General features: G+C 42.3%; 1 protein-coding gene across 2 annotated transcripts in view; it reads right to left on the bottom strand.

The window, feature by feature from the left end:
* SLC12A6 (solute carrier family 12 member 6) overlaps window positions 1–23,185 on the bottom strand; it is an 82,464-nt gene that overhangs the window by 32,250 nt on the left and 27,029 nt on the right. Inside the window, exons 3-5 of one of the 2 annotated variants that reach the window (XM_067469794.1) lie at window positions 13,254–13,298; window positions 3,916–4,013; window positions 706–837 (exon numbers count right to left, since the gene is read on the bottom strand). In XM_067469794.1, coding sequence (XP_067325895.1) covers window positions 706–837; window positions 3,916–4,013; window positions 13,254–13,298 — 275 coding nt within the window. The remainder of the gene's footprint in view (window positions 1–705; window positions 838–3,915; window positions 4,014–13,253; window positions 13,299–23,185) is intronic. The other variant, XM_067469795.1, reaches the window with a different exon arrangement.

Raw genomic sequence — 23,185 nt, forward strand, 5'->3', positions numbered from 1 at the left:
TCATTAATGAAGATGTTGAACAGGAGTGAGCCCAGGATGGAACACTACAGCACCTCACTCCTAAGATCTGGAATGCATGCCTGACTACCCTGAGTTTGCCCTTTCCTCTGTACCATGAACTCCAGGAGAACATGGTCACTCCCACCTAGGGATTCAACCACTTCCACTCCTTTTATCAGGTCCTCATGTTTGGCTAGGATCAAATCCAGAATAGCTGATCCTCTTGTTGCTTCTTCCACTTAACACTGTCTGCAAAATGCAAGTGAGGAACTTGTTGGGACTCTTGGCAGAGCTTGTCTTCCAACAAAAATCAGAATAGTTGAAATCTTCCAATACTACTACAGCTCTTCTTTCTGTATGCTTGGTCATCTGTTCAAGCATGGTCTCATCCAGTTCTTCAGTTTGGTTTGGAGGTCTATAGTAGACCCTCATAACTACATTTTTTCAGACCTTGCTCACTTAATTCTAATCCAGATGTTCTCAACCTGGTTTCGTGTTGTCATGTTTCCGTATCTAGAATCCATGCCAAGCAGAAAGGAATACTGCAAGAATTTGATACTCCAGGAAAAGGAACTACCAATGCTTAGGACCACCCAACTTCTTTCAGCCCTGACTTCCAGCTTTTTGCTCTCTCAACCCAAAATAATTTCCATCTCTCATTTCTCTCCCTCTTCCGCACCATCAAGAAGTCATCCTGCTCCTTACCTTGGTGGGCTTCTTCTTCCCTGGGGGGACATTCTCTGCTTCTTCATGTTCACGGGCTCCCTGCATCAAGTTTGTATAGTTGGCCATGCGGTTGAGTAAGGAGGACACTTTCGGCCGAGTGTCCATCTCCTCCTGCAAAGTGGGAAGGATGGCAATAAACATGAAGGCAATGTATTGTCAAAGGCTTTCATAGCTGGCATCACTGGCTTGTTGTGAGTTTTCCGGGCTGTATACCCATGTTTCAGAAGCATTCTCTCCTGACGTTTTGCCTGCATCTAGGGCAGGCATCCTCAGAGGTTGTGAGGTCTGTTGCGAACTAGGAAAAAATTTATTTATTTATTTATTTATTTATTTGCGCCATTTATATGCCACCCTTCTCACCCCGAAGGGGACTCAGAGCGACTTACAATATATATATATATATATATATATATATATATATATATATATATACACACACATACATACAATATATTATATTATTAGCATAGTACAATATCAATATCAAATATTACTATATTGTACTATACCATTATATTTTAATATTATTAGTAATATTACTTGTAATATAAATATCTAATTATAATATCATGTTATTATTAGTATTACATTGCATAACATTATAATATTATAAATGTTATATGTATATAAAATATATCATATTACATTATATTTTATTATTAGAATAGCACAGGAGACAAGGGTTTATATATCTGTCGAATGTCTAGGGTGGGAGAAAAACTCTTTCAGTTCAAGGTAGGTGTGGATGTTTCAATTGCCCAACTTGAAAAGCATTTAATGGCCTTGCAGTTTCAAGGTCTGGCTTCTTACTGCCCGGAGGAATCCTTTGTTGGGAGGTGATTAGCTGGCCCTGGCTGTTTCTTGTCTGGAATTCCCCTGTTTTTGAGTGTTGTTCTTTATTTACTGTTATGATTTTAGTTCTTTCTCCCACCCTGGACATTCCACGGATATATAAACCCATTTTCCTAGTTTCCCACAGACCTCACAATCTCTGAGGATGCCTGCCATAGACGCAGGCGAAAGGTCAGGAGAGAATGCTTCTGAAACATGGCCATACAGCCTAGAAAAGACACAATGACCCAACATGAAGGCAGCTTCCTATGAAACATCTCCTTAAAAGAAATAAGGCACAAGTTCACTGAGGAAGCTATACCGAGACTGGAAGGCAGCTATAATGAAAAAAGGGTATGCCGAATGAAGGAAGGAAAGGAAGGCAAATTAAGATGGGGAAAAAAGAAAAGAAATAGGCTGGGATGGGCTATGAAAGTAATTATATGGCTCTCATTTATTCCCATAAGATTTCTAAGAAAGTGGGAGGGAAATATGAAACCAGGGTTTTTGTCCCATAATGATGGCAAAAGGATGAGGGAAGTCTGCTTAATGACTAAAGCCTACACTGGATTATTTTCTTGCTTTTAGAAATTTCATCAAAGCTACTTTTAAGTGGTAGGGGTTAGAAATATCCTTCGGAAAAGAAAAAACAAGCATTGTTCCTGCACTTTTGTATGCACTTACAATAGTGTTTCGAAACCTTCCTAATGCCACAACCCTTTAATACAGTTCCTCATGTTGTGATCCCCATAAACCATAAAATTATTTTCATTGCTACTTCATAACTGCAATTTTGCTGCTGTTATGAATCATAATGTAAAGATCTGACAAGCAGGATGTATTTTCATTCACTGGGCCAAATTTGGCACAAATACCCCAAAAAATTGAATACTGGTGGGGTTAGGGGGGCAATTTTTTTTTGTCATTTGGGAGTTGTAGCTGCTGGGATTTATAGTTCGCCTACAATCAAAGAGCATTCTGAACTTCACCAAGGATAAAATTGAACCAAACTTGGCACACAGAACTCCCATTACCAACAAAAAAAAAAAACTGGAAGGGTTTGGTGGGCATTGACCTTGAGTTTTGGAGTTGTAGTTCAACTACATCCAGAGAGCACTGTGGACTCAAACAATGATGGAATTGGAACCAAACTTGACACAAATTCTCAATATGCCAAAATGTGAACCCTGGTAGAGTTTGGGGAAAACAGACCTTGACATTTGGGAGTTGTAGTTGCTGGGATTTATAGTTTGCCTACAAATAAAGACCATTCTGAACCCTACCAATGGTAGAATTGGGCCAAACTTCCCACAAAGAACTCCCATGACAAACAGAAAATACTGTGTTTTCTGATGGTCCTTTGCGACCCCTTGACATTTGGGAGTTGTGGTTGCTGGGATTTATAATTCCCCTACAATCAAAGAGCATTCTGAACCCCACCAATGACAGAACTGGGCCAGACTTCCCACATAGAACTCCCATGACCAACAGAAAACAATGTGTTTTCTGATGGTCTTTGGCAACCCCTTGACATTTGGGAGTTATATTGTTGCTGGGATTTATAGTTCGCCTACAATCAAAGATCAATCTGAACCCACCAATGACAGAACTGGGCTAAACTTGGCATACAGAACTCCCTTGACCAACAGAAAATACTGGAAGGGTTTGGCACAAATACTCATTATGCCCAAATGTAAACACTGGTGGAGTTTGGGGAAAATAGACCTTGACATTTGGAAGATGTAATTGCTGGGATTTATAGTTCACCTACAATTAAAGAGCATTCTGAACCCCACCAACAATGGAATTGGGCCAAACTTCCACACAAAACCCACATGCCTTGAAGGGACTTGCTGGTGAGAGCCTCCCTCCAGCCTCGTATGCTCTCCCTCGCCCGCACATGCGCACCACGCTATGTGCCGAGCATGCACGCTCTCCCTTTCCTGCTTGGAGTCTCAGAAACAGCCCTCCCCTTGCTGAGAGGCCAGCTGAGAGGCCAGCCAATCACAGTGAAGGAGGGCTTTTGGTGGGAGGATTCTCTGTCTGTTTCCAAAAAGGAAGAGAAGGTCAGGCGGAGAGATCATCAGCCTTCTCTGCCAAAGGGGTTCCTAAGACCATCAAAAATATATGTTTTCTGGTGGTCTTTGTTGACCCCTCTGAAACCTCCTTGCGACCGCACCCCCAGGGGTCCCGATCCCCATGTTGAGAAAATATGTACAACTTTGGAAATCAGGCACAACAAATCTATGGGTTCAAGGGTATAAAGAAAGCTGGAAACCGATAGCGATGGCTTTAGTGGAAGGAGAGAAGGTAGAAAACAAGAAGAACAAGTCCCCCAGGAGACAGCGATGATCTCACCTCAAAGAGGGCCAAATTCTTATCAAAGAATTCATCTCCATCTTCATAGTTGATGTTGTTGAGATAGGCATTGGCAGCATCCTTCTTGTGCCCAGGATCTGAAACAAGGGAAAGCTTGGTGAAGAGAGGTAAAGCACACGCAACATATACATCCAATGCTTCAAGAGGGTGATGTTTGGACATAAAACACTGAGAAGAGTTTTGCACCCATCTCTCCTTGCTTTATGCAATCATTGAAGCACAGAGAATAAGCAAGGAAACTTCACATCATACAGCTCTTCTATTCTGGAGCTTTTTGTTTCTGGAGGATGGAAGGATGGACAAAAGAAGCCTTGGGTTGTTGCAAATTTTCCAGGCTGTATGGCCATATTCTAGAAACATTCTCTCCTGACGTTTTGCCTGCATCTACGGCAGGTATCCTCAGAGGTTGTGAGGTCTGTTGGAAACTAGGCAAGTGAGGTTTATATATCTGTGGCATGTCCACTGTGGGAGAAAGAACTCTTGTCTGTTTAAGGTAGGTGTGAATGTTTCAATTAGCCACCTAGATTAGCATTTAATGGCCTAGGAGTTTCAAGGTCTGGCTTCTTACTGCCTGGGGGAATCCTTTGTTGGGAGGTGATTAGTTGGCCCTGATTGTTCCTTGTCTGGAATCCACCTGTTTTTGAGTGTTGTTCTATATTTACTGTTATGATTTTAGATATGGTTTGTATATTTGTAGACATTCCATGTTCCAGAAGCATTATCTCCAAACATTTTGCCCACATCTCTGACAGGCATCCTCAGAGGTTATGAGGTCTATTGGAAACGAAGCAAGGGAAGTTTATATATCTGTGGAAGTTCCAGGCAGGGAGAAAGAACTCAGGGCCAGATAACACCTCCCAACAAAGGATTCCCCCAGGCAGGAATCAGCCAGGCCTTGAAACTGCAAGGCTTAGCAGTGCTAATCAAGGTAATTATTGGAAACTAAGCAAGGGAGGTTTATATATCTGTGGAAGTTCCAGGCAGGGAGAAAGAATTCAGGGCCAGCTAACACCTCCCAACAAAGGATTCCCCCAGGCAGGAATCAGCCAGGCCTTGAAAGATCAGAATCTCCTTGAAGTTCCCAATTTTAGGACCTTTCACCTGATGTCTACTAGGCGTAGAGCATTCATGGTGGTGGCTCCTTACCTGTGGAGTGCCTTGCCAGCGGAAACATGAGCTCTCCGAGACTTACTATCTTTTCGTAGAGCTTGTAAAACTTATTTATTTAGGCTGGCATTTGAATCTTGCTGATTGAATTTTTTCTTTGATTTTAAATGTAATGTATCACATATGTATATTGTAAACCGCTCCGAGCCTTCGGGGAGTGGCGGTATATAAAATTGATAAATAAATAAATAAATAAATAATCAAGGTAATTAATTGCAACATTCACACTTGCTTCCAACAGACAAGTGTTTTTTTCTCCCCACTAGGACATTCCACAGATATATAAACCCCATTTTCCTAGTTTCCAACAGACCTCACAAAACCTCTGAGGATGCCTGCCATAGATGCAGGCAAAACGTCAGGAGAGAATGCTGCTGGAACATCACCATACAGCCTGGAAAACTCACAACAACCCAGTGATGTCAGCCATGGAAGCCTTCAACAATAAAAAGAAGCCTTGTTTTGAAACTGTACCTGCAAAACCATTTTCCATCCATCTTAAGTGGAGGCACACAGTTCTCAAATGTAACATTTACTTAGAAATGTACCAGGAAGGAAAAGGTTAATGAACACAGGGCGACAGGTAATCTGCATTATTAAAAGTGCATGCACTTAAGAAGTATTTTGCATGCCAAATGAGGGTGGATTGACACACTGAGCTTCTTGAAGGGTTCTTGTTGTGAAAGCCCTTCATTTCTAAAAAGCCGGTTAGCCAGGAATGGAGGGAGAGCACTCTTTAAAATCACAGAGCTGTCATAAATACAATAGAGTGGATGGCTCATACACAGCGCTTTTGCAATTGGATCCTATGTTCTCAAGTTTTCTCTCAAATTACTGCTCTGAAGACAAAGACCTAGTGTGATGATGATCACAACAGAAAACTAAAAGCATTCTTAAATTGGTTATTCATGGAATTTTTAAAAAGAGCCACAGGTAGAATTAGCTTGCCATGAACAGAATATGGTTTTCCCATCTCAAATTATTGGCTGTCCTCAGTTCCACCTAACTCCTTTCCACTCATATCCAGAAAGCTGTTATCCAGTCTCCAAACTACAAACACCAGCTTATATTGATTTTAAGTGAGTTAACATTTTGCTCCTGTCCCCAACTCAAACTTAGATGTGCAGCTAAATAGATGATGATAATGATGATGGTGATGATTACCATATATGCGCAAGTATAAGCCAAGTTTTTCAGCCCCTTTTTAGACTGAAAAAACCCACTTCAGCTTATACTCAAATCAAGGTTATTTATTATTTTATTCTATTATTATTATTATTATTATTATTACATTTATTATTTTACTCTATTATTGTTATTACATTTATTATTTTACTCTATTATTGTTGTTGTTATTACATCTGTTATTCAACTCTATTTATTAGTTTTACATTTATTATTTTTCTCTATTATTATTACATTTCCATTATTTTACAGAAGCTCTCCGAAGCTCTAGGTGCCCTCACTGCCTATTACAGGGGAAACCAGCTGATCCCTAATCCATCTAAAACACAGACATGTGCTTTCCACCTTAAGAACAGACAAGCATCCCGAGCTCTGAGCATCACTTGGGAAGGAATCCCACTGGAGCATTGCAGCACACCCAAATACCTAGGAGTCACTCTGGACCGTTCTCTGACCTACAACAAGCACTGCCTGAATATCAAGCAAAAGGTGGGTGCTAGAAGCAATATCATACGAAAGCTGACTGGCACAACCTGGGGATCACAACCAGACACAGTGAAGACATCTGTCCTTGCGCTTTGCTACTCTTTTGCTGAGTATGCATGCCCAGTGTGGAACACACTGCTAAAATAGTGGATATGGCTCTTAATGAGACATGCCGGATTATCACGGGGTGTCTGCACCCTTCACGACTGGAGAAATTACACTGTTTAGCCGGTATTGCACCACCTGACATCCGCCTGGAAGTAGCAGCCAATAGTGAAAGGACCAAGGCAGAGACATCTCCAGCTCATCCCTTGTTTGGGTATCAGCCAGCACGTCAATGACTTAAATCAAGAAATAGTTTTCTAAGATCTACAGAGACACTTGCTGGAACACCCCAGCAAGCAAGAGTCCAAAAGTGACAGGCTCAAACCCAGAACCTCAACCAATGGCTGATACCAAATGAGAGACTCCCCCTGGGCACACAGAGGACTGGGTGACTTGGAAGGCGCTGAACAGACTGTGATCTGGCACCATGAGATGCAGAGCCAACCTTCAGAGATGGGGCTACAAAGTGGAATCCACAACATGCGAGTGTGGAGAAGAGCAAACCACAGACCACCTGCTGCAATGCAACCTGAGCCCTGCTACATGCACAATGGAGAACCTTCTTGCGGCAACACCAGAGGCACTCCAAGTGGCCAGATACTGGTCAAAGGACATTTAATCAATTACCAAGCTTTCAGACTTTGTTTTGTCTGTTTGTTTGTTTTGTTAAAAATGTAATACAAATGTCTAGTTGCTCCTGACACGATAAATAAATAAAAAAAATATTTTACTCTATTATTATTATTATTATTATTATTATTACATTTATTATTTTACTCTATTATTATTATTGGAAGAATACGTAAACACATTTACATTTAAGAAGGTTAGAATAATGGTTTAATCAGACTTGGACAGTCTTATCTTAAATTACAGCTTTATGCAAACATTCCAAAACATTTAACCCACTGCCTCAATTAATGTAATTTTATTGGTATCTATTTTTATTTTGAAATTTACCCATAGCTGCTGCATTTCCCACCCTCGGCTTATACTCGAATCAATACATTTTCGCAGTTTTTTTGTAGTCAAATTAGATGCCCCGGCTTATATTTGGGTCGGCTTATACTTGAGTATATACGGTATGTTTATTTATACACCACTTTTTCTCTCCACAAAGAAACTCAAAGCCTCTGGGTATTGCTGGGTGCTCTTCTTAATGGAAGTAGATTAAAAGCAAGCTTGGTCCCAACAGCATAAAGACAGCATTTATTGCCTTACCTCACAACCCTGAGGCACAGAATCTGGGCATCTGCCTTTAACTGGAATGAACACCCCGCCCTGTTCATCTTGCTAACCAGAACAAAATAGATATCAAGTTCTAGAGATGTTACTTTCCCTTCTGACTTCAGATGCAACAGTATTAATAATTATCACAGTAAAAGAAAAGATAAACATTAACAGATGGCAAAAACAAATGGACAAATTAAAATGATTTGGAAGAGTGGAGTAAATAGCTCAAAAGCATCACAGTTTTCTACCAGGTGATGTACTAAAATGAGCCCTTGGTATCTGATGGGGAGTTCTAGGACTCCTTGCAGGCACTAAATATCTGTGGATGTTCAAGTCCTTGGTATGTCTTCTTCCTTCCACTCAGAGGCCACTACCACTCCTCTTCTACTGATGTCCCAAAACACAGAAGCTGGGTTGGAGGAGTCCCTCCTTCCTCCTTTCATAGAATCATAGAATCAAAGAGTTGGAAGAGACCTCATGGGCCATCCAGTCCAACCCCATTCTGCCAAGAAGCAGGAATATTGCATTCAAATCACCCCTGACAGATGGCCATCCAGCCTCTGTTTAAAAGCTCCCAAAGAAGGAGCCTCCACCACACTCCAGGGCAGAGAGTTCCACTGCTGAACGGCTCTCACAGTCAGGAAGTTCTTCCTCGTGTTCTGATGGAATCTCCTCTCTTGTAGTTTGAAGCCACTGCTTCGCGTCCGAGTCTTCAGGGAAGCAGAAAACAAGCTTGCTCCCTCCTCCCTGTGATTTCCTCTCACATATTGATACATGGCTATCATATCTCCTCTCAGCCTTCTCTTCTTAAGGCTAAACATGCCCAGCTCCTTAAGCCGCTCCTCATAGGGCTTGTTCTCCAGACCCTTGATCATTTTAGTCACCCTCCTCTGGACACATTCCAGCTTGTCAATATCTCTCTTGAATTGTGGTGCCCAGAATTGGACACAATATTCCAGGTGTGGTCTAACCAAAGCGGAATAGAGGGGTAGCATGATTTCCCTAGATCTAGACACTATGCTCCTCTTGATGCAGGCCAAAATCCCATTGGCTTTTTTTGCCGCCACATCACATTGTTGGCTCATGTTTAACTTGTTGTCCACGAGGACTCCCAAGATCTTTTTCACACGTACTGCTCTTGAGCCAGGCTTTGTCCCTCAATCTGTATCTTTGCATTTCGTTACAAGCATCTATCCAGCTTGTAACTCTTTCTCCAGCTCACTTCCATCTTTTCCTGGTCCTCTGACAAGACCTCCCTTAGTCTCCATGGCAAAGCTCTGGAACTCTGAGAGGCTCCTCATTGCTGGTAGGCTCTCTAAAGGGGACTCATAGTATCTTCCAGCAGATGCTGTAGTCTAGCCTTCTTCCATTTGTCCTCTCTCCTTCTGGGGCCTTTCTATATACTACAATATTGCGGTTGCGCCTGATCGCTACAGCATGAGGCCCATGGTCCATTTAAAAAATCAAGGGTATACAACAAAAGGGTTGAATTTTTTTAGTTTACACACCACCAGAATTTTATGTTGCACAACGAAGGGTATGTGTACCAATGTTTGGTCCAGATCCATCAAGTCATGTGAAGCCTATGAAGAACAAACATACATATTATATGTCCTTTTATGTATGTTTGCTAAGATTGTCAGAGGAGGCCCTGCTCTCAGTTCCACCACCTGCACAGGTGCGTCTGGTGGGAACGAGGGACAGGGCCTTCTCAGTGGTGGCCCCTAGGCTGTGGAACTCCCTCCCCAGTGATATTAGAGCAGCTCCCTCCCTCCTGGCCTTCAGAAGGAAAGTAAAAACCTGGTTCTGGGGTCAAGTTTTTGAAGATTAACTACAGTGCAAAAATAACTACAAAATATATGCAATGACATTCAGAATGGACCTAGATTACGACTGTGGATGGCCTGATTTTAATAGTGATTATAATGTCTATATGCTTTAGTGTGCTTTTTAATTCTAATTTAAAAATTTAAAAATTTAAATTCTTAATTAAATGTATTCAGTTGTTGTTCTCTAAAGGCATCAAATAGTTGCCATTTGTAAAGCCGCCTTGAGTCTCCTTCGGGGTAGAGAAAGGCGGGATATAAATATAGCAAATAAATAAATATGCTGTTCTAAATTTATGCTATTATAGTCTATATATTTATGTATTGTTTATTTTATGTTCAGCACTTGTAGTGCTTCTGTGAGCCGCCTCGAGTCCCTTCAGGGAGATGGTAGTGGGGTATAAAGATTATTATTATTATTATTATTATTATTACTACTTGAAACACAACAAAATTAATCCACAGCAGACACTCTGCTGGCTGTTGTATTGGATCACACGTCGGACACTTCCCAAGTGTCTAGGACTGTGTGATGTTTCAGCCAATAATGAGTGCAGATCCAAGTAGGGTGGCCTTTTGCAGCTGACAGATGGTAATTTTGTCAGCGCTGCTTGTTTTTAAGTTCAGGCCAAGGTCTTTAGGCACTGCACCCAGTGCGCCGATCACCACTGGGGCCACCTTTACTGGCTTGTGCCAGAGTCTTTGCAGTTCGATGTTGAAATCCTCATATCATGTAAGATTTTCCAGTTGCTTCTCATCAATTCTGCTGTCGCCTGGGATTGCAACATCGATGATAAATACTTTGGGTTGTTGTAGGTTTTTTCGGGCTATATGGCCATCGTCTAGTGGCATTCTCTCCTGATGTTTTGCCTGCATCTATGGCAAGCATCCTCAGAGGTAGTGAGGTCACCTCACTATCTCTGAGAATGCTTGTCATAGATGCAGGCGAAACGTCAGGAGAGAATGCCTCTAGACCATGGCTATACAGCCCGAAAAAACCTACAACAACCCAGTGATTCCGGCCATGAAAGCCTTCAACAATACATTGATCAATACTTTGTTTTATTCCATGATTGTGAGGCCAGGAGTATTATTATTATTATTATTATTATTATTATTATTATTATTATTATACATGTATTTTCACTTTTATATATGGTGTAGTAAAATGTCCCTTGTATAAAATGGTAATTGCAATCAAAGTTTTCCCTTTTTGGGAAATATTTTGAAGTCATGGATGGTGCAGAACCCATAGATATGGAAGGCTAACTGTACATCTATCAGGTAGAAGGCTCTTCTGAATTTTTAACTTACAATAACCTTGGTCAGTGTACAGGAACAAAAAGTTTCCATATGTTTCAGCCACATACCTTGCTGACAGTGTTTAGGGAACATCTGACAGGCCCATTTCAACATACCAGAGATAACAACATTGCTCCTATTTACACCGTCAGTTATCCCAGGCTGATCTTTGTGTTGTACATTGTTCAAAATATTGCTTTAGGATATGGAATGCTTGTGGTCATGGCAAATGTTTGTGTAGCATTTGGATTACATGTGAAGTCTTTTCATTGCAGTGTAACTACTGAGGGCCCTTCCAGACAGGACCTATATCTCAGGATCTGATCCAAGGTTTTCTGTTTATCCCAGATTATCTGGCAGTGTGGACTCATATAATCCAGTTTAAAGAAGAAAACCTGGGATTGGATCATGGGATATAGGGCCTGTTTGGAAGGATCCTCAATCAGCTACACTGCAGTGAAAAGACTTCACATGTAACCCAAATGCTGCACAAACATTTACCATGACCAAAAGTATTCCATATCCTAAAGTGATCATTTGAACAATGTCCGACATTGTTAGCTGACCTTTACTATTAAAGTTATGGTCCATAAAATTGATGGCTTATAAAATAAAAATTATCTGCCCCTTTCCTTTCATGGGAACCTCTGGTGGTGCAGTGGGTTAAACCGCTGAGCTGCTAAACTTGCTAACTGAAAGGTCATATGTTCGAATCTGGGGAGCTGGGTGAGCTCCCGCTGTTAGCCCCAGCTTCTGCCAACCTAGCAGTTGAAAACATGCAAATGTGAGTAGATCAATATGTACCGCTCCGGTGGTGCAGTGTGTTAAACCGCTGAGCTGCTAAACTTGCTAACTGAAAGGTCACATGTTCGAATCTGGGAAGCTGGGCGAGCTCCCACTATTAGCCCCAGCTTCTGCCAACCTAGCAGTTGAAAACATGCAAATGTGAGTAGATCAATATGTACCGCTCCGGCGGTGCAGTGTGTTAAACCGCTGAGCTGCTAAACTTGCTAACTGAAAGGTCACATGTTCGAATCTGGGGAGCTGGGTGAGCTCCCGCTGTTAGCCCCAGCTTCTGCCAACCTAGCAGTTGAAAACATGCAAATGTGAGTAGATAAATATGTACCGCTCCGGCGGTGCAGTGGGTTAAACCGCTGAGCTGCTAAACTTGCTAACCAAAAGATCACATGTTCGAATCTGGGGAGCTGGGTGAGCTCCCACTGTTAGCCCCAGCTTCTGCCAACCTAGCAGTTGAAAACATGCAAATGTGAGTAGATCAATATGTACCACTCCAGCGGGAAGGTAATGGCACTCCATGCTGGCCACATGACCTTGGAGATGTCTACGGACAACGCCAGCTCTTCGGCTTAGAAATGGAGATGAGCACCAACGCCCAGAGTCGGACACGACTGGACTTAATGTCGGGGTAAACCTTTACCTTTCTCTCATGGGTGTCTCCTTCCCAAATTGTGTGTATGTGCAGGGGGAGAAGGCTATCCATGGACTTTGAAGAGAGACATGAACTTTTAGAAATGTTCAGATAGAGATAGTTTAGCAAAAATACAAAGTAAGTAAAGGTTTTGTAGTACCACTTATTTAAAAAACCCATTATAGGGACATAATGTTTCTGGAAGCAAAGTTGCAGCGTGATGCAGGATTTCACCAATATTTATGTTATGCCACAATGTCATATTGTTAACACTTAATAAAATAACAAAGTGGGAAAAGCAGAATTGCACACTTTTGCCACGGATACTTTGTGCTCAGAAACACGATGAAAACCATCTGTGCCTTCAAGCAGGCAATAGTAGAGACATCATGTCCCTTATTAGAAGTTCATATACAAGAGATGTCAATATCTTCTCCACTCATTAACATAGCTGTAGGAAATAGGAGTAACTTTGTGTGTGTGTACATACATACACCGACCTTTCAATCGTTTGACAACAGACAACACAGACGTATACTCTGCACAAACCGAAACACACACAAGAATCCTCTGCAATACTGTACCTAAGAGCTGATACTGTTCCCCTGTGATGGAAGTTTGACTCACATCTGAAAAATCAAAACAGAAAACGGGAAATAAAATGAATTGCCAAATAAAGAGTGACCGGGGGGAATAAAATGATAGGGCAGGGTTTCCCTTTCTTGCCTCCCAGGATTAAAAAAATGACTTTCCTTCCCCTCAACCCACAAAAATGTAGGAAGATCATGTAGCTGGATGCTTCAGTTTCAAAGTCAGAAGGGGAAAAGAACCATGAATGCGCAAAAACCTTTCAAACACCACTTTCTCCCTTCCTTTCCTCTCCCAGCTGAAAACACTTTATAATGCAGTGGGAGAGATAATGGCCAAATAGAAATATAATACATTGATTTTTTTTTCCCCTTGGGAACCTTTCAGCCTTTGTGTAGGACAGTGTTTCTCAACCTTCGTAATGCCACAACCCCTTAATACAGTTCCTCATGTTGTGGTGACCCTCAACCATAAAAATATTTTCATTGCTACTTCATAACTGTAATGTTGCTACTGTTTTGAATCGTAATATAAAGATCTGATATGCAGGATTTATTTTCATTCACTGGACCAAATTTGGCAGAAATACCCGATACACCCAAATTTGAATACTGGTGGGATTGGGGAGGGGAGGGGGGAGGACTGATTTTGTCATTTGGGAGTTGTAATTGCTGGGATGTATAGTTCACCTACAATCAAAGAGCATTCTGAACTCCACCAATGACGGAAATGAATCAAACATGGCACACAGAACCCCCATGAACAACAGAAAATACTGGGTTTGGTGGGCATTGACACCAAAATGCAGAGTTCTGCTATTTAGCATTTCCTTCCCAGTGCAGCCATATACTGCATGGAAAGTCATGATGAAGATTAAGACCAGTGGGTCTAGTTAGAGGCGGGCAAAAATGAATCAAATATGCCACAGTCATCGAAGTCTAGAAGCGAACATTTGCGAGATACTAGAACAGCCAACAGATAATTTAGAAGAGACAGATGGAAGTGAGGCCTGCTGATGAAGATCAAACAGAATAATAAAGCTTTACTTTCACCGCCATAGCCTTAGCATTCATAGAATTCCTAGAGTTGGAAGAGACCTCGTGGGCCATCCAGTCCAACCCCCTGCCATGAAGTGGGAAAATCACTTTCAAAGCACCCCTGACTGATGGCCATCCAGCCTCTGCTTAAAAGCCTCCAAAGAAGGAGCCGCCACCACACTCCGGGGCAGAGAGTTCCACTACTGAACAGCTCTCATAATTAGAAAGTTCTTCCTAATGTTCAGGTAGTTTGAAACCATTGCTCCACGCCACAGTCTCCAGGACAGAAGAACAAGTTTGCTCCCTCCTCCCTATGACTTCCCTTCACATATTTTATACATGGCCCTCATCATGTCTCCTCTCAGCCTTCTCTTCTGCGGGCTAAACATGCCCAGCTTTTCAAGCCACTCCTCATAGAGCTTGTTCTCCAGACCCTGGATCATTTCAGTCACCCTCTTCTGGACACATTGCAGCTTATCAATCTCCCTTCAATTGCAGTGCCCAGAATTGGATGCATGTGTGATTCCAGATGTGATCTGACCAAGGCAGAATAGAGGGGTAGAATGATTTCCCTGCATCTAGACACTATACTCCTATTTATGCAGACCAAAATTCCACTGGCCTTGTTGACATGGTGTGCCCTCCAGAAGTAGAACCATCTTTTGTCTGCTGGGTCTGCAGACCAACACAGAGGGCATTGTCCCTGTTCATTGTCTGGAGAGAAAGGATTCAATTTGCCTGGGATAAAGAGAGATTACACAGATACTGGAGGGATTTGGGCATTTCCGACACCATCGAGATCTGAGGACTGCAGTGAAGTGGCGCAGGCGCACATGTGTGAGATCTGAGAGACAGAGCAGGAGGTATGGTAATTGGAAAATTACCATTGTGCTGGTACAGCTGTACCAGAAGCTCCAACTTTATTTTCTCTCTGTTATCTGTTTTGCAGTTATAGGGCAGGCTTCCTGTCCATCATAATTAAGCTTTGGTTCCGCCCCTTGTTCTGGGCTCTGGGAGGGAAAGGAACAATTTTTTGGGCAGTCTCACACAAGGTAGCTAAGCTATAGGACGTAGACCAGCTCGTCCTGTAGAAAAGCTTCCTTTCTCAATAACCATCCAGGAAAAACAGTAACATCCGGGGATACAGAAGCAGAAATTCCAGGAGAAAGGTCCCAAAAGCTCTGGCTGAGAGCTCACAGCCTCACAGCCTCACAGCATCAGAGGGAACAGCCCTGAAGTTTTTAAGAATTCTCGAAGGGAGAACAGCATTACAGATCCACGGAACTCCAGCTGAAATATCTTCAAGCCTTGGTTGATAGGTCTACTCGATACCCAGACGCATTTGGAATCGGTAGTAGATCCCACACCGATGAGGCATAGATAGAAAGCAGCCTGGGAGAGATTAAAAGGGGTTTTTCCTACAGAGAAAGTTTAGTTAATCAAAGTCAGGTACCAGCCCATTGAGGACTAGACTAAGAAAGCCTTGAAGTGTTGTTTGAACCATTGAAGATTTGTTGTTTGTTCCATAATAAAGACTTTGTTGTATCATTAAAGACTCTAAAGACCATCACTTCAGAAAAATCCCTGAGAACCTCTCTTTGAGGCACCCCTGGCTTCCCGCTGGTCTTAAAGTATACATCCTATAGAAAAGTACAGCTATTACATGCCCAGCGCGCGACAGAACAACCATATTGAAATTAAATCTGATGTTTTTTTAAAAAAAATATTTGGTGTGCGTTCGAAGAGAGATAGTCTTATACTACAAGTATATCCAAAACTCTATATTTTAACTGGAAAAGTTGGGTGTCGTCTTATGCGCCCAGTCGTCTTATACGCCGGAAAATACGGTAGTTCAATGCATTTCAGCAAGTGTTTTCTGGAGAGCTAACAATATGAACGACTCATCTTTTGGATGTGTCAAATGAAACAAGATCAGATACTCCTTTCATACATCAACTTTTGATCTTTCTAGAGATCACTGGAAAGCTTTCTCCAGAATACATCCAGAGATATTTTTTTCTCACCAACCTGCATTTTTCTTATACTGTAATGTCCACTTTGGCACTCCATTTTAATATGCTGAAGATAGCTGGTGTGGCAGTCCTATCTGTTTTCCTTTTCTCTCTGTTTTGTGGTCCATACATGTTCGATGAGGGCTTCTGGAGACACCTGTTTCTCTTGCTTATTGTAGACAGGAACACATAATATAATAATCATTTCGAGAAGGATCCCATTCTTTCTCAGCACAGGCTTTATTGCATCATTTAGTGCAGACATGCTGTCGCAACCTAACAAAGAGGCCCTGTGTTTCTCCAGCCTTCCTTCACCATTGTCCTAATGCTGATGCCCTTAGGAAACTTCCAGCCAGACGATGGACAAAAACGGGAAGAAAGAAGGAGGCATAAAGGCTTCACAAAAAGGAGCTTATTTGTCAGGGGCTTTGTTTACTAAGATATGCCTGAATATCCAGCATGAAAGAGTGATCTGCACAGATACTTGGCAAGATCCCAGATTCATCCCCTTCTGCATGCAGGTGGCAGGGAACCAGATTTATGATTCCCATTTTCCCCATGGGGACAGTTATTTAGGCCAGGCTCTGCAAGGAGGGGGGGCTGAACATGCGGAGGAAGACTCCGACTCCAGTAGCATTGCATGTGTCATGTTTCCTGGCCGTCACACCTGTTATGTAAGTGCTACAACCTACTCAGAGCCCTTCAAATAAGCTAAGCTATAAATAAAGAGTCCATTCGCCAGCTTCAAATATTATTGCTCAAGATTGGAGTGTGTGTATAAATCAGAATCCTAGATTTCCGAATTCATTTTTTCTCATCCTCCCAAAGTATTATATGACCAGAGATGATCCAGCTCCTAACATCTGTAAGGTGGCATCAGAAGGAAGACGCAAGCGGGTGCTGAAAGGTCTGAGCCTTGGATATATAGTTAAATGAGAGTTGCCAGACCAGCCAGCTCTGCCAGGTAGATCTAAATCAAATTATCAGCACTGCCATTATGGTCCATGTATCTTCCGTAAGCACACACACAAGGCACATGCCAGCTGCAGCTCTCACTAGCTAACGGAGCATCTGTCTTTTCTGAGAGCAAGATGCATTGCCTTTAACTCCTACACTCATTGACAAAATGTGTGTGTTATTTTCAGGCAGTGGCAGAAGTCCAATGAAACAGCTGGCAGATCGGTAGCTCTGCTACCATCCTATTGTGGATGCATGCCTTATGTTCGCTTCTTCCATGCAATCATGAGCAATGCAAATATATTTAATTTCATAGACTAGCTGACGATTCTATATATCAAAATCAATCCTCATCACAGGTTCTTTTCTTTTATAGAGGTGAATGGTAGCAAAAGACAGAACATTAGAATAGTCCATGCCATCCTTTCTTTCCGATCTGTAATGAGGAATGTCTCACTAAGTCCTCCACCCTACTAGGCTTTGTTCCTTATGAGTTAAGAAAAACCAGGAGTCGATATCTAAGACCATAGCAATTTGATGTTTCCATTATCCAGAAAAAGGAAGAGGGGCCTGACCAAGGGCAAGATGGATCGATGGTATCCTTGAAGTGACTGGATTGACTTTGAAGGAGCTGGGGGTGGTGACGACCAACAGGGAGCTCTGGCGTGGACTGGTCCATGAAGTCACGAAGAGTCGAAAACGACTGAACAAATGAACAGCAACAATTATCCAGAGGCTGGAGAACAACAAAGTTTTGGTTCATGTTTTTATTGGTTCAGTCACTTCCAACTCTTCGTGACCTCATGGACCAGCCCATGCTAGAGTTCCCTGCCACCCCCAGCTCCTTCAAGGTCAAGCCAGTCACTTCAAGGATAACATCCATCCACCTAGCCCTTAGTCGGCCCGTCTTCCTTTTTCCTTCCATTTCCCCCAGCATCATTTTCTTCTCCAAGCTTTCCTGTGTTCTCATTATGAGGCCAAAGTACTTCATCTTTTCCTCTAATATCCTTCCTTCCAGTGAGCAGTTGGGATTTATTTCCTGGAGTATGGACTGGTTGGATCTTCTCGCGGTCCAAGGCTCTCTCAGAATTTTCCTCCAGCACCACAGTTCAAAGGCGTCTATCTTCCTTCGCTCAGCCTTATGGTACAGCTCTCAAATCCATAGGTTACTATGGGGACTTACTTACTTACTTAGGTGATCTCTCGTGTGAGTATGATGGCCTTCCAAGTGTAGGGTCTTGCTGTGGATACGTAGGTGTCTGTAGAGCCCTATTATTGACTCACATGTTCTTGAACAGTGAGAGCATCAATTTCCAGGTGGAAGGTGGTCCCGGTCAGGGTTGGCTTGACATGCCTTCCTCTTGGCACGTTTCTCCCTTTTGCCCTCCATTTGTGACAGTTAAAGCGCTCAAGGACCAGGGCTTTCCAGTTCTGTGTCTATGCCATAGTTTTAAAGGTTGGCTTTAAGCCCATCTTTAAGTCTCTTTTCCTGTCCGCGAACATTCCATTTTCCATTCCTGATTTGGGAGTATAGTAACGGCTGTGGGAGACAGTGATCTGGCATTCAGACAACGTGGCCAGTCCAGCAGAGTTGATGGCATAGGAGCATCACTTCAATGCTAGTGGTCTTCGGTTCCTCCAGCACACTGACATTTGTCTGCCTGTCTTCCCAAGAGATTTGCAGGATTTTTTGGAGGCAATACTGATGGAATCATTCCAGGTTTTTGAGTGTGATGTCTGTAGTCAATCCACGTTTCGCAGGCGTATAATAGGGTTGAGAGGGCAATAGCTTTATAAAAAGCACCTTGGTATCCCTATGGATGTTCCAATCCTCAAACATTCTCTGCTTCATTTGAAAAAATGCTGCACTTGCAGAGCTCAGGCAGGGTTTTATTTTAGCGTCAATGTTGACTTTTGTGGCAAGGACTGTCGATGAATTGTCACCTTGTCATGGTGAGGGGGCTTGTGTGTTCCAAATATCTGCAGACATAACCACCAGAGTCATATATTCCCAGGAAGGGCCACAAGGGAAGAACCAGATCAAGAAAAATTTGAAGACCCAAAGACCTCAACAGCGAAGCAGGCGGAAGATAACATGACACGTTACAATGGCTGTGAAGACGGAAGAAGGCTGCAACAGATTGAGAAGCCACTATTGTTGTGTTAACCATGCCACTGGTTGGGATCCTCAATCTGTGAAGTCTATCTCGAACACCACAGTAATTTGATGTTTCCATCATCCAGAGCCTGGAGGGCAACACACAAGTTTTGGTTCATACTGGGTTATAATCTCTACTTTGGGTAAAAGAAAAAGAAATGTGTAACACTGAGAAAAATCAGTTTCTCCTGGCTGCTGTTCCCTCTGAAAAAATGGGAATAACATAAACTATTTTGTTGGGTGGTTGTAAGAAATAGTGAGATAAAACAATGATATTAATCATCTCTATATCGATAGCAAGAATGTGCAATATATAGAGGCACACCGACTTTGTATCACCACCCCATTCACAGGGTTGAAGATGGCTTTCTTTCACAGAATAGGATGCAAGAAGATCAAGGACACAACCAGTAGATTCTCACACAACATACATAAAATGATGTTTATCTATACAACTGCACCACCAGAGAACAAATCCCTGAGAAAAAGAATGTGTTTAACATATCCAAGGTCTTGATAGTGCTAAAAGAAGGACAACAATTTGAAGATAAGTTGTCCAAGTTCATTCCTCTCAGGCAAAGATCAAGGCCTATCTGGAAATGGGAAAGTGGAACCAACAGGAAAAACAGACATGGCTACTCTCAACACCTGCAATTTCCAGACATCTGTTACTCCATTGACTATTAAGATTTTTATCCTGTAGCTCAGTCTTTCTCGGGTTTTGTGATAATGGGAACCACCATATTTTCCCCTAATGTGTGAGCAATTGCGATCCTGGGTTGTTGTTAGTTTTCTGGGCTCCCAACCTCCCAAAAAAGGATTCCCCCAGGCAGGAATCAGCCAGGCCTTGAAGCTGCAAGGCTTTGCAATGCAAAGGTGATTAATTGCAACATTCACACTTGCCTCCAACAGACAAGAGGTCTTTCTACAACCCTGGCCATTCCACAGATATATAAAGCTCCCTTGCTTAATTTCCAACAGACCTCACAACCTCTGAGGATGCCTGCTATAGATGTGGGTGAAACGTCAGGAGAGAATTCTTCAGGAACATGGCCATACAGTCCGAAAAACTCACAATAACCCAGTGATTCTGGCCATGAGAGCCTTCAACAACTAACTACTATCCTATTTGTGCCCACTGATTACAATCTTGTTTACCACCATTGCAAACAGGCACGGTTCCACAGATTTGAATAGCATTGCTGCAATTAAAATAATCATAAATATATACAAAGAACATATTTAGTTCTTCCCATGTGTGAATTGCTATGAAATTAAATCGAGACTATATAAGAAAGAGATATCAGATATCAGGATGAACTCCAAGGCATGCAGAAATAGAAAACAAAACCTGATAAGCGGGACCGCTAAACAGACCTAACAAGGAATCACTTCATTAGCCATAAAATGCTGGCTCGCTAACTGAAAGAGAAAGAGAAAGGAGTGGTGGAAAATTTCAAGAGGTTTCTGAAAGAAGAATGGTTTATTGCATGGGAGCCTGAACAGAAGAGCCAATACTGCAGGATTCAATTGCACAGGTAAATGGGAAACTCACACAATTGAGTATTTGCATACCAAAAACAAGTATTGTATACAGAAGAGCACAAGGAAAGCAAAATGCCTGTCAAGTAACAAAGGAGAAAGATGGGTTGCTGTGAGTTTTCAGAGTTGTATGGCCATCTTCCAGAAGCATTCTCTCCTGACGTTTTGCCCACATCTGTGGCAGTCATCTTCAGAGGTGTGAGATCTCTCAAGAGAATTCAGAAACCTCAAGAGAACGTGTGAACTTCAACCTCAGAACTGCCCACCCATTGCTTTAGATTATTTTCTTATCCCAGAGATTAAAACAAAAACAAAAAAAACTAGAAGCCAAGATGATTAGATTGCCTGTTGCAACCACACAGATCCCAGAAAGCAAATCTCACAAGATCTGGCTTTTAGCCTCATGGGATTCTACCTACTAGATCAGTGTTTCTAAACCTGGGGGTCACAAGGAGGTGTCAGAGGGGTCACGAAAGAGTGAGCATTCTGTGTGGGAAGTTTGGCCCAATTCGATCGTTGGTGCAGTTCAAAATGTGCTCGATTGTAGGTGAACTATAAATCCCTGCAACTATAACTCCCAAATGTCAAGGAGTATTTTCCCCAAACTTCACCAGTGTTTACATTTGGGCATCCCTTTCCCAGAGAGACTCTGCCCCTGTGACTCGGGTCAAGTAGAAACAATAGAACATGTGCTCCTTCAGTGCCCGTTCTACCGGGATATCCCTGTCAGGCTTATCTTACCTCTGATATACAAGCACCCAGGCCATTCGGGACAATTTTATACCTCCATGCTACTTGCAGATATTAATTCAGCTACAACCTACAATGTTGCAAAGTTCTGTGCAGCAGCATACAAAATCCGTCAGGGAATGACTAGTCCCAAAAGTTAACTGTGTGTCCAGTAATCTTTTTCCCTGAATCTACAATTTGGTGATAGATCTGGGCATTGTATGTTTTTACCTTGTTTCCCCTCTGCTCCCTCACCCAAATTGTGCTTCAGTAGTAATATTTATATTTTTAATGTACCAAGCATACCAAGTTTGTATGAAAATGTGACTCTGTTTCCTGTGCTGGTCAATGACCGAAATAAATGATTTGATTTGATACATTTGGGCATATTGGGTATTCCTGCAAAGTTTGGTCCAGATCCATCATTGTTTGAGTCCACAGTGCTCTCTGGATGTGGGTGAACTAGAACTCCAAAACTCAAGGTCAATGCCCACCAAAACCTCCCAGTATTTTCTGTTGGTCGGGGGAGTTCTGTGTGCAAAGTTTGGTTCAATTCAATTGTTGGTGGATTTCAGAATGCTCTTTGATTGTATTTAAACTATAAATCCCAGCAACTACAACTCCCATGTGACAAAATCAACCCAACCCCACCAGCATTCAAATTTGGGCATATTGGGTATTTGTGCCAAATTTGGCCCAGTGAATGAAAATACATCCTGCATATCAGATATTTACATTACAGTTTATAATAGTAGCAAAATTACAGTTATGAAGTAGCAAGGAAAATAATTTTATGGTTGGGGGTCACCACAACATGAGGAACTGTATTAAGGGGTCGTGGCATTAGGAAGGTTGAGAAACACTGTTCTAAGGATAGTTAGGTGGAGAAAGTGGGGTGTGAGGAGCCAACCATTGTAGCCTCTAACCACTGTACTAGATGATTTTGCTGTTCCACTTCAGCAGTCCGTCTCCACTCAGTTATTGTTTAATGAAAGGTCAAGCCAAAGAATTTGAATAAGGAAGCCATCCGTGGGTTATTTAAGGCCAGGTGGGAGGGATGGGCACTCAAATGACGGAAATATTGGGACTGCCAATGGGCACCGGGGTTGATGCAAAGGAATGTACAGTCGCCAACACAATGTACAGTCTAATAGTATGCTTGGAAACAAAAGCTATTGAGGGAGCAAGGCTAGCTAGCTACTACAAAATGAGTAAACACCACTGAAAATTCCTTCTTCATTCCAAAGCTTTCCACATGAAACAGCTTCAGGAAGGAAGATGGTGGAGAGACGTGGGAGGTGGTGGTGTCATGCCAGGGGGAAAAAAAAAGAGTCCTGTCTAACTACCTTACCTGACACCAAAGTCTCACTTGCTTTCCGGATCTGCCCTGTGCTGCCTCTTTTCGGCCCGCTTTCCTCAGCTTCTCTCTCTTCTTCATCATCCTCCACTTTGGTCACAGTGAACTGAGGCATGTTCAAGGCAAAACTTTCTCC

This window comes from Anolis sagrei, chromosome 6 (genome assembly GCF_037176765.1).
Source record: "Anolis sagrei isolate rAnoSag1 chromosome 6, rAnoSag1.mat, whole genome shotgun sequence".
NCBI classification, from domain to species: domain Eukaryota; kingdom Metazoa; phylum Chordata; class Lepidosauria; order Squamata; family Dactyloidae; genus Anolis; species Anolis sagrei.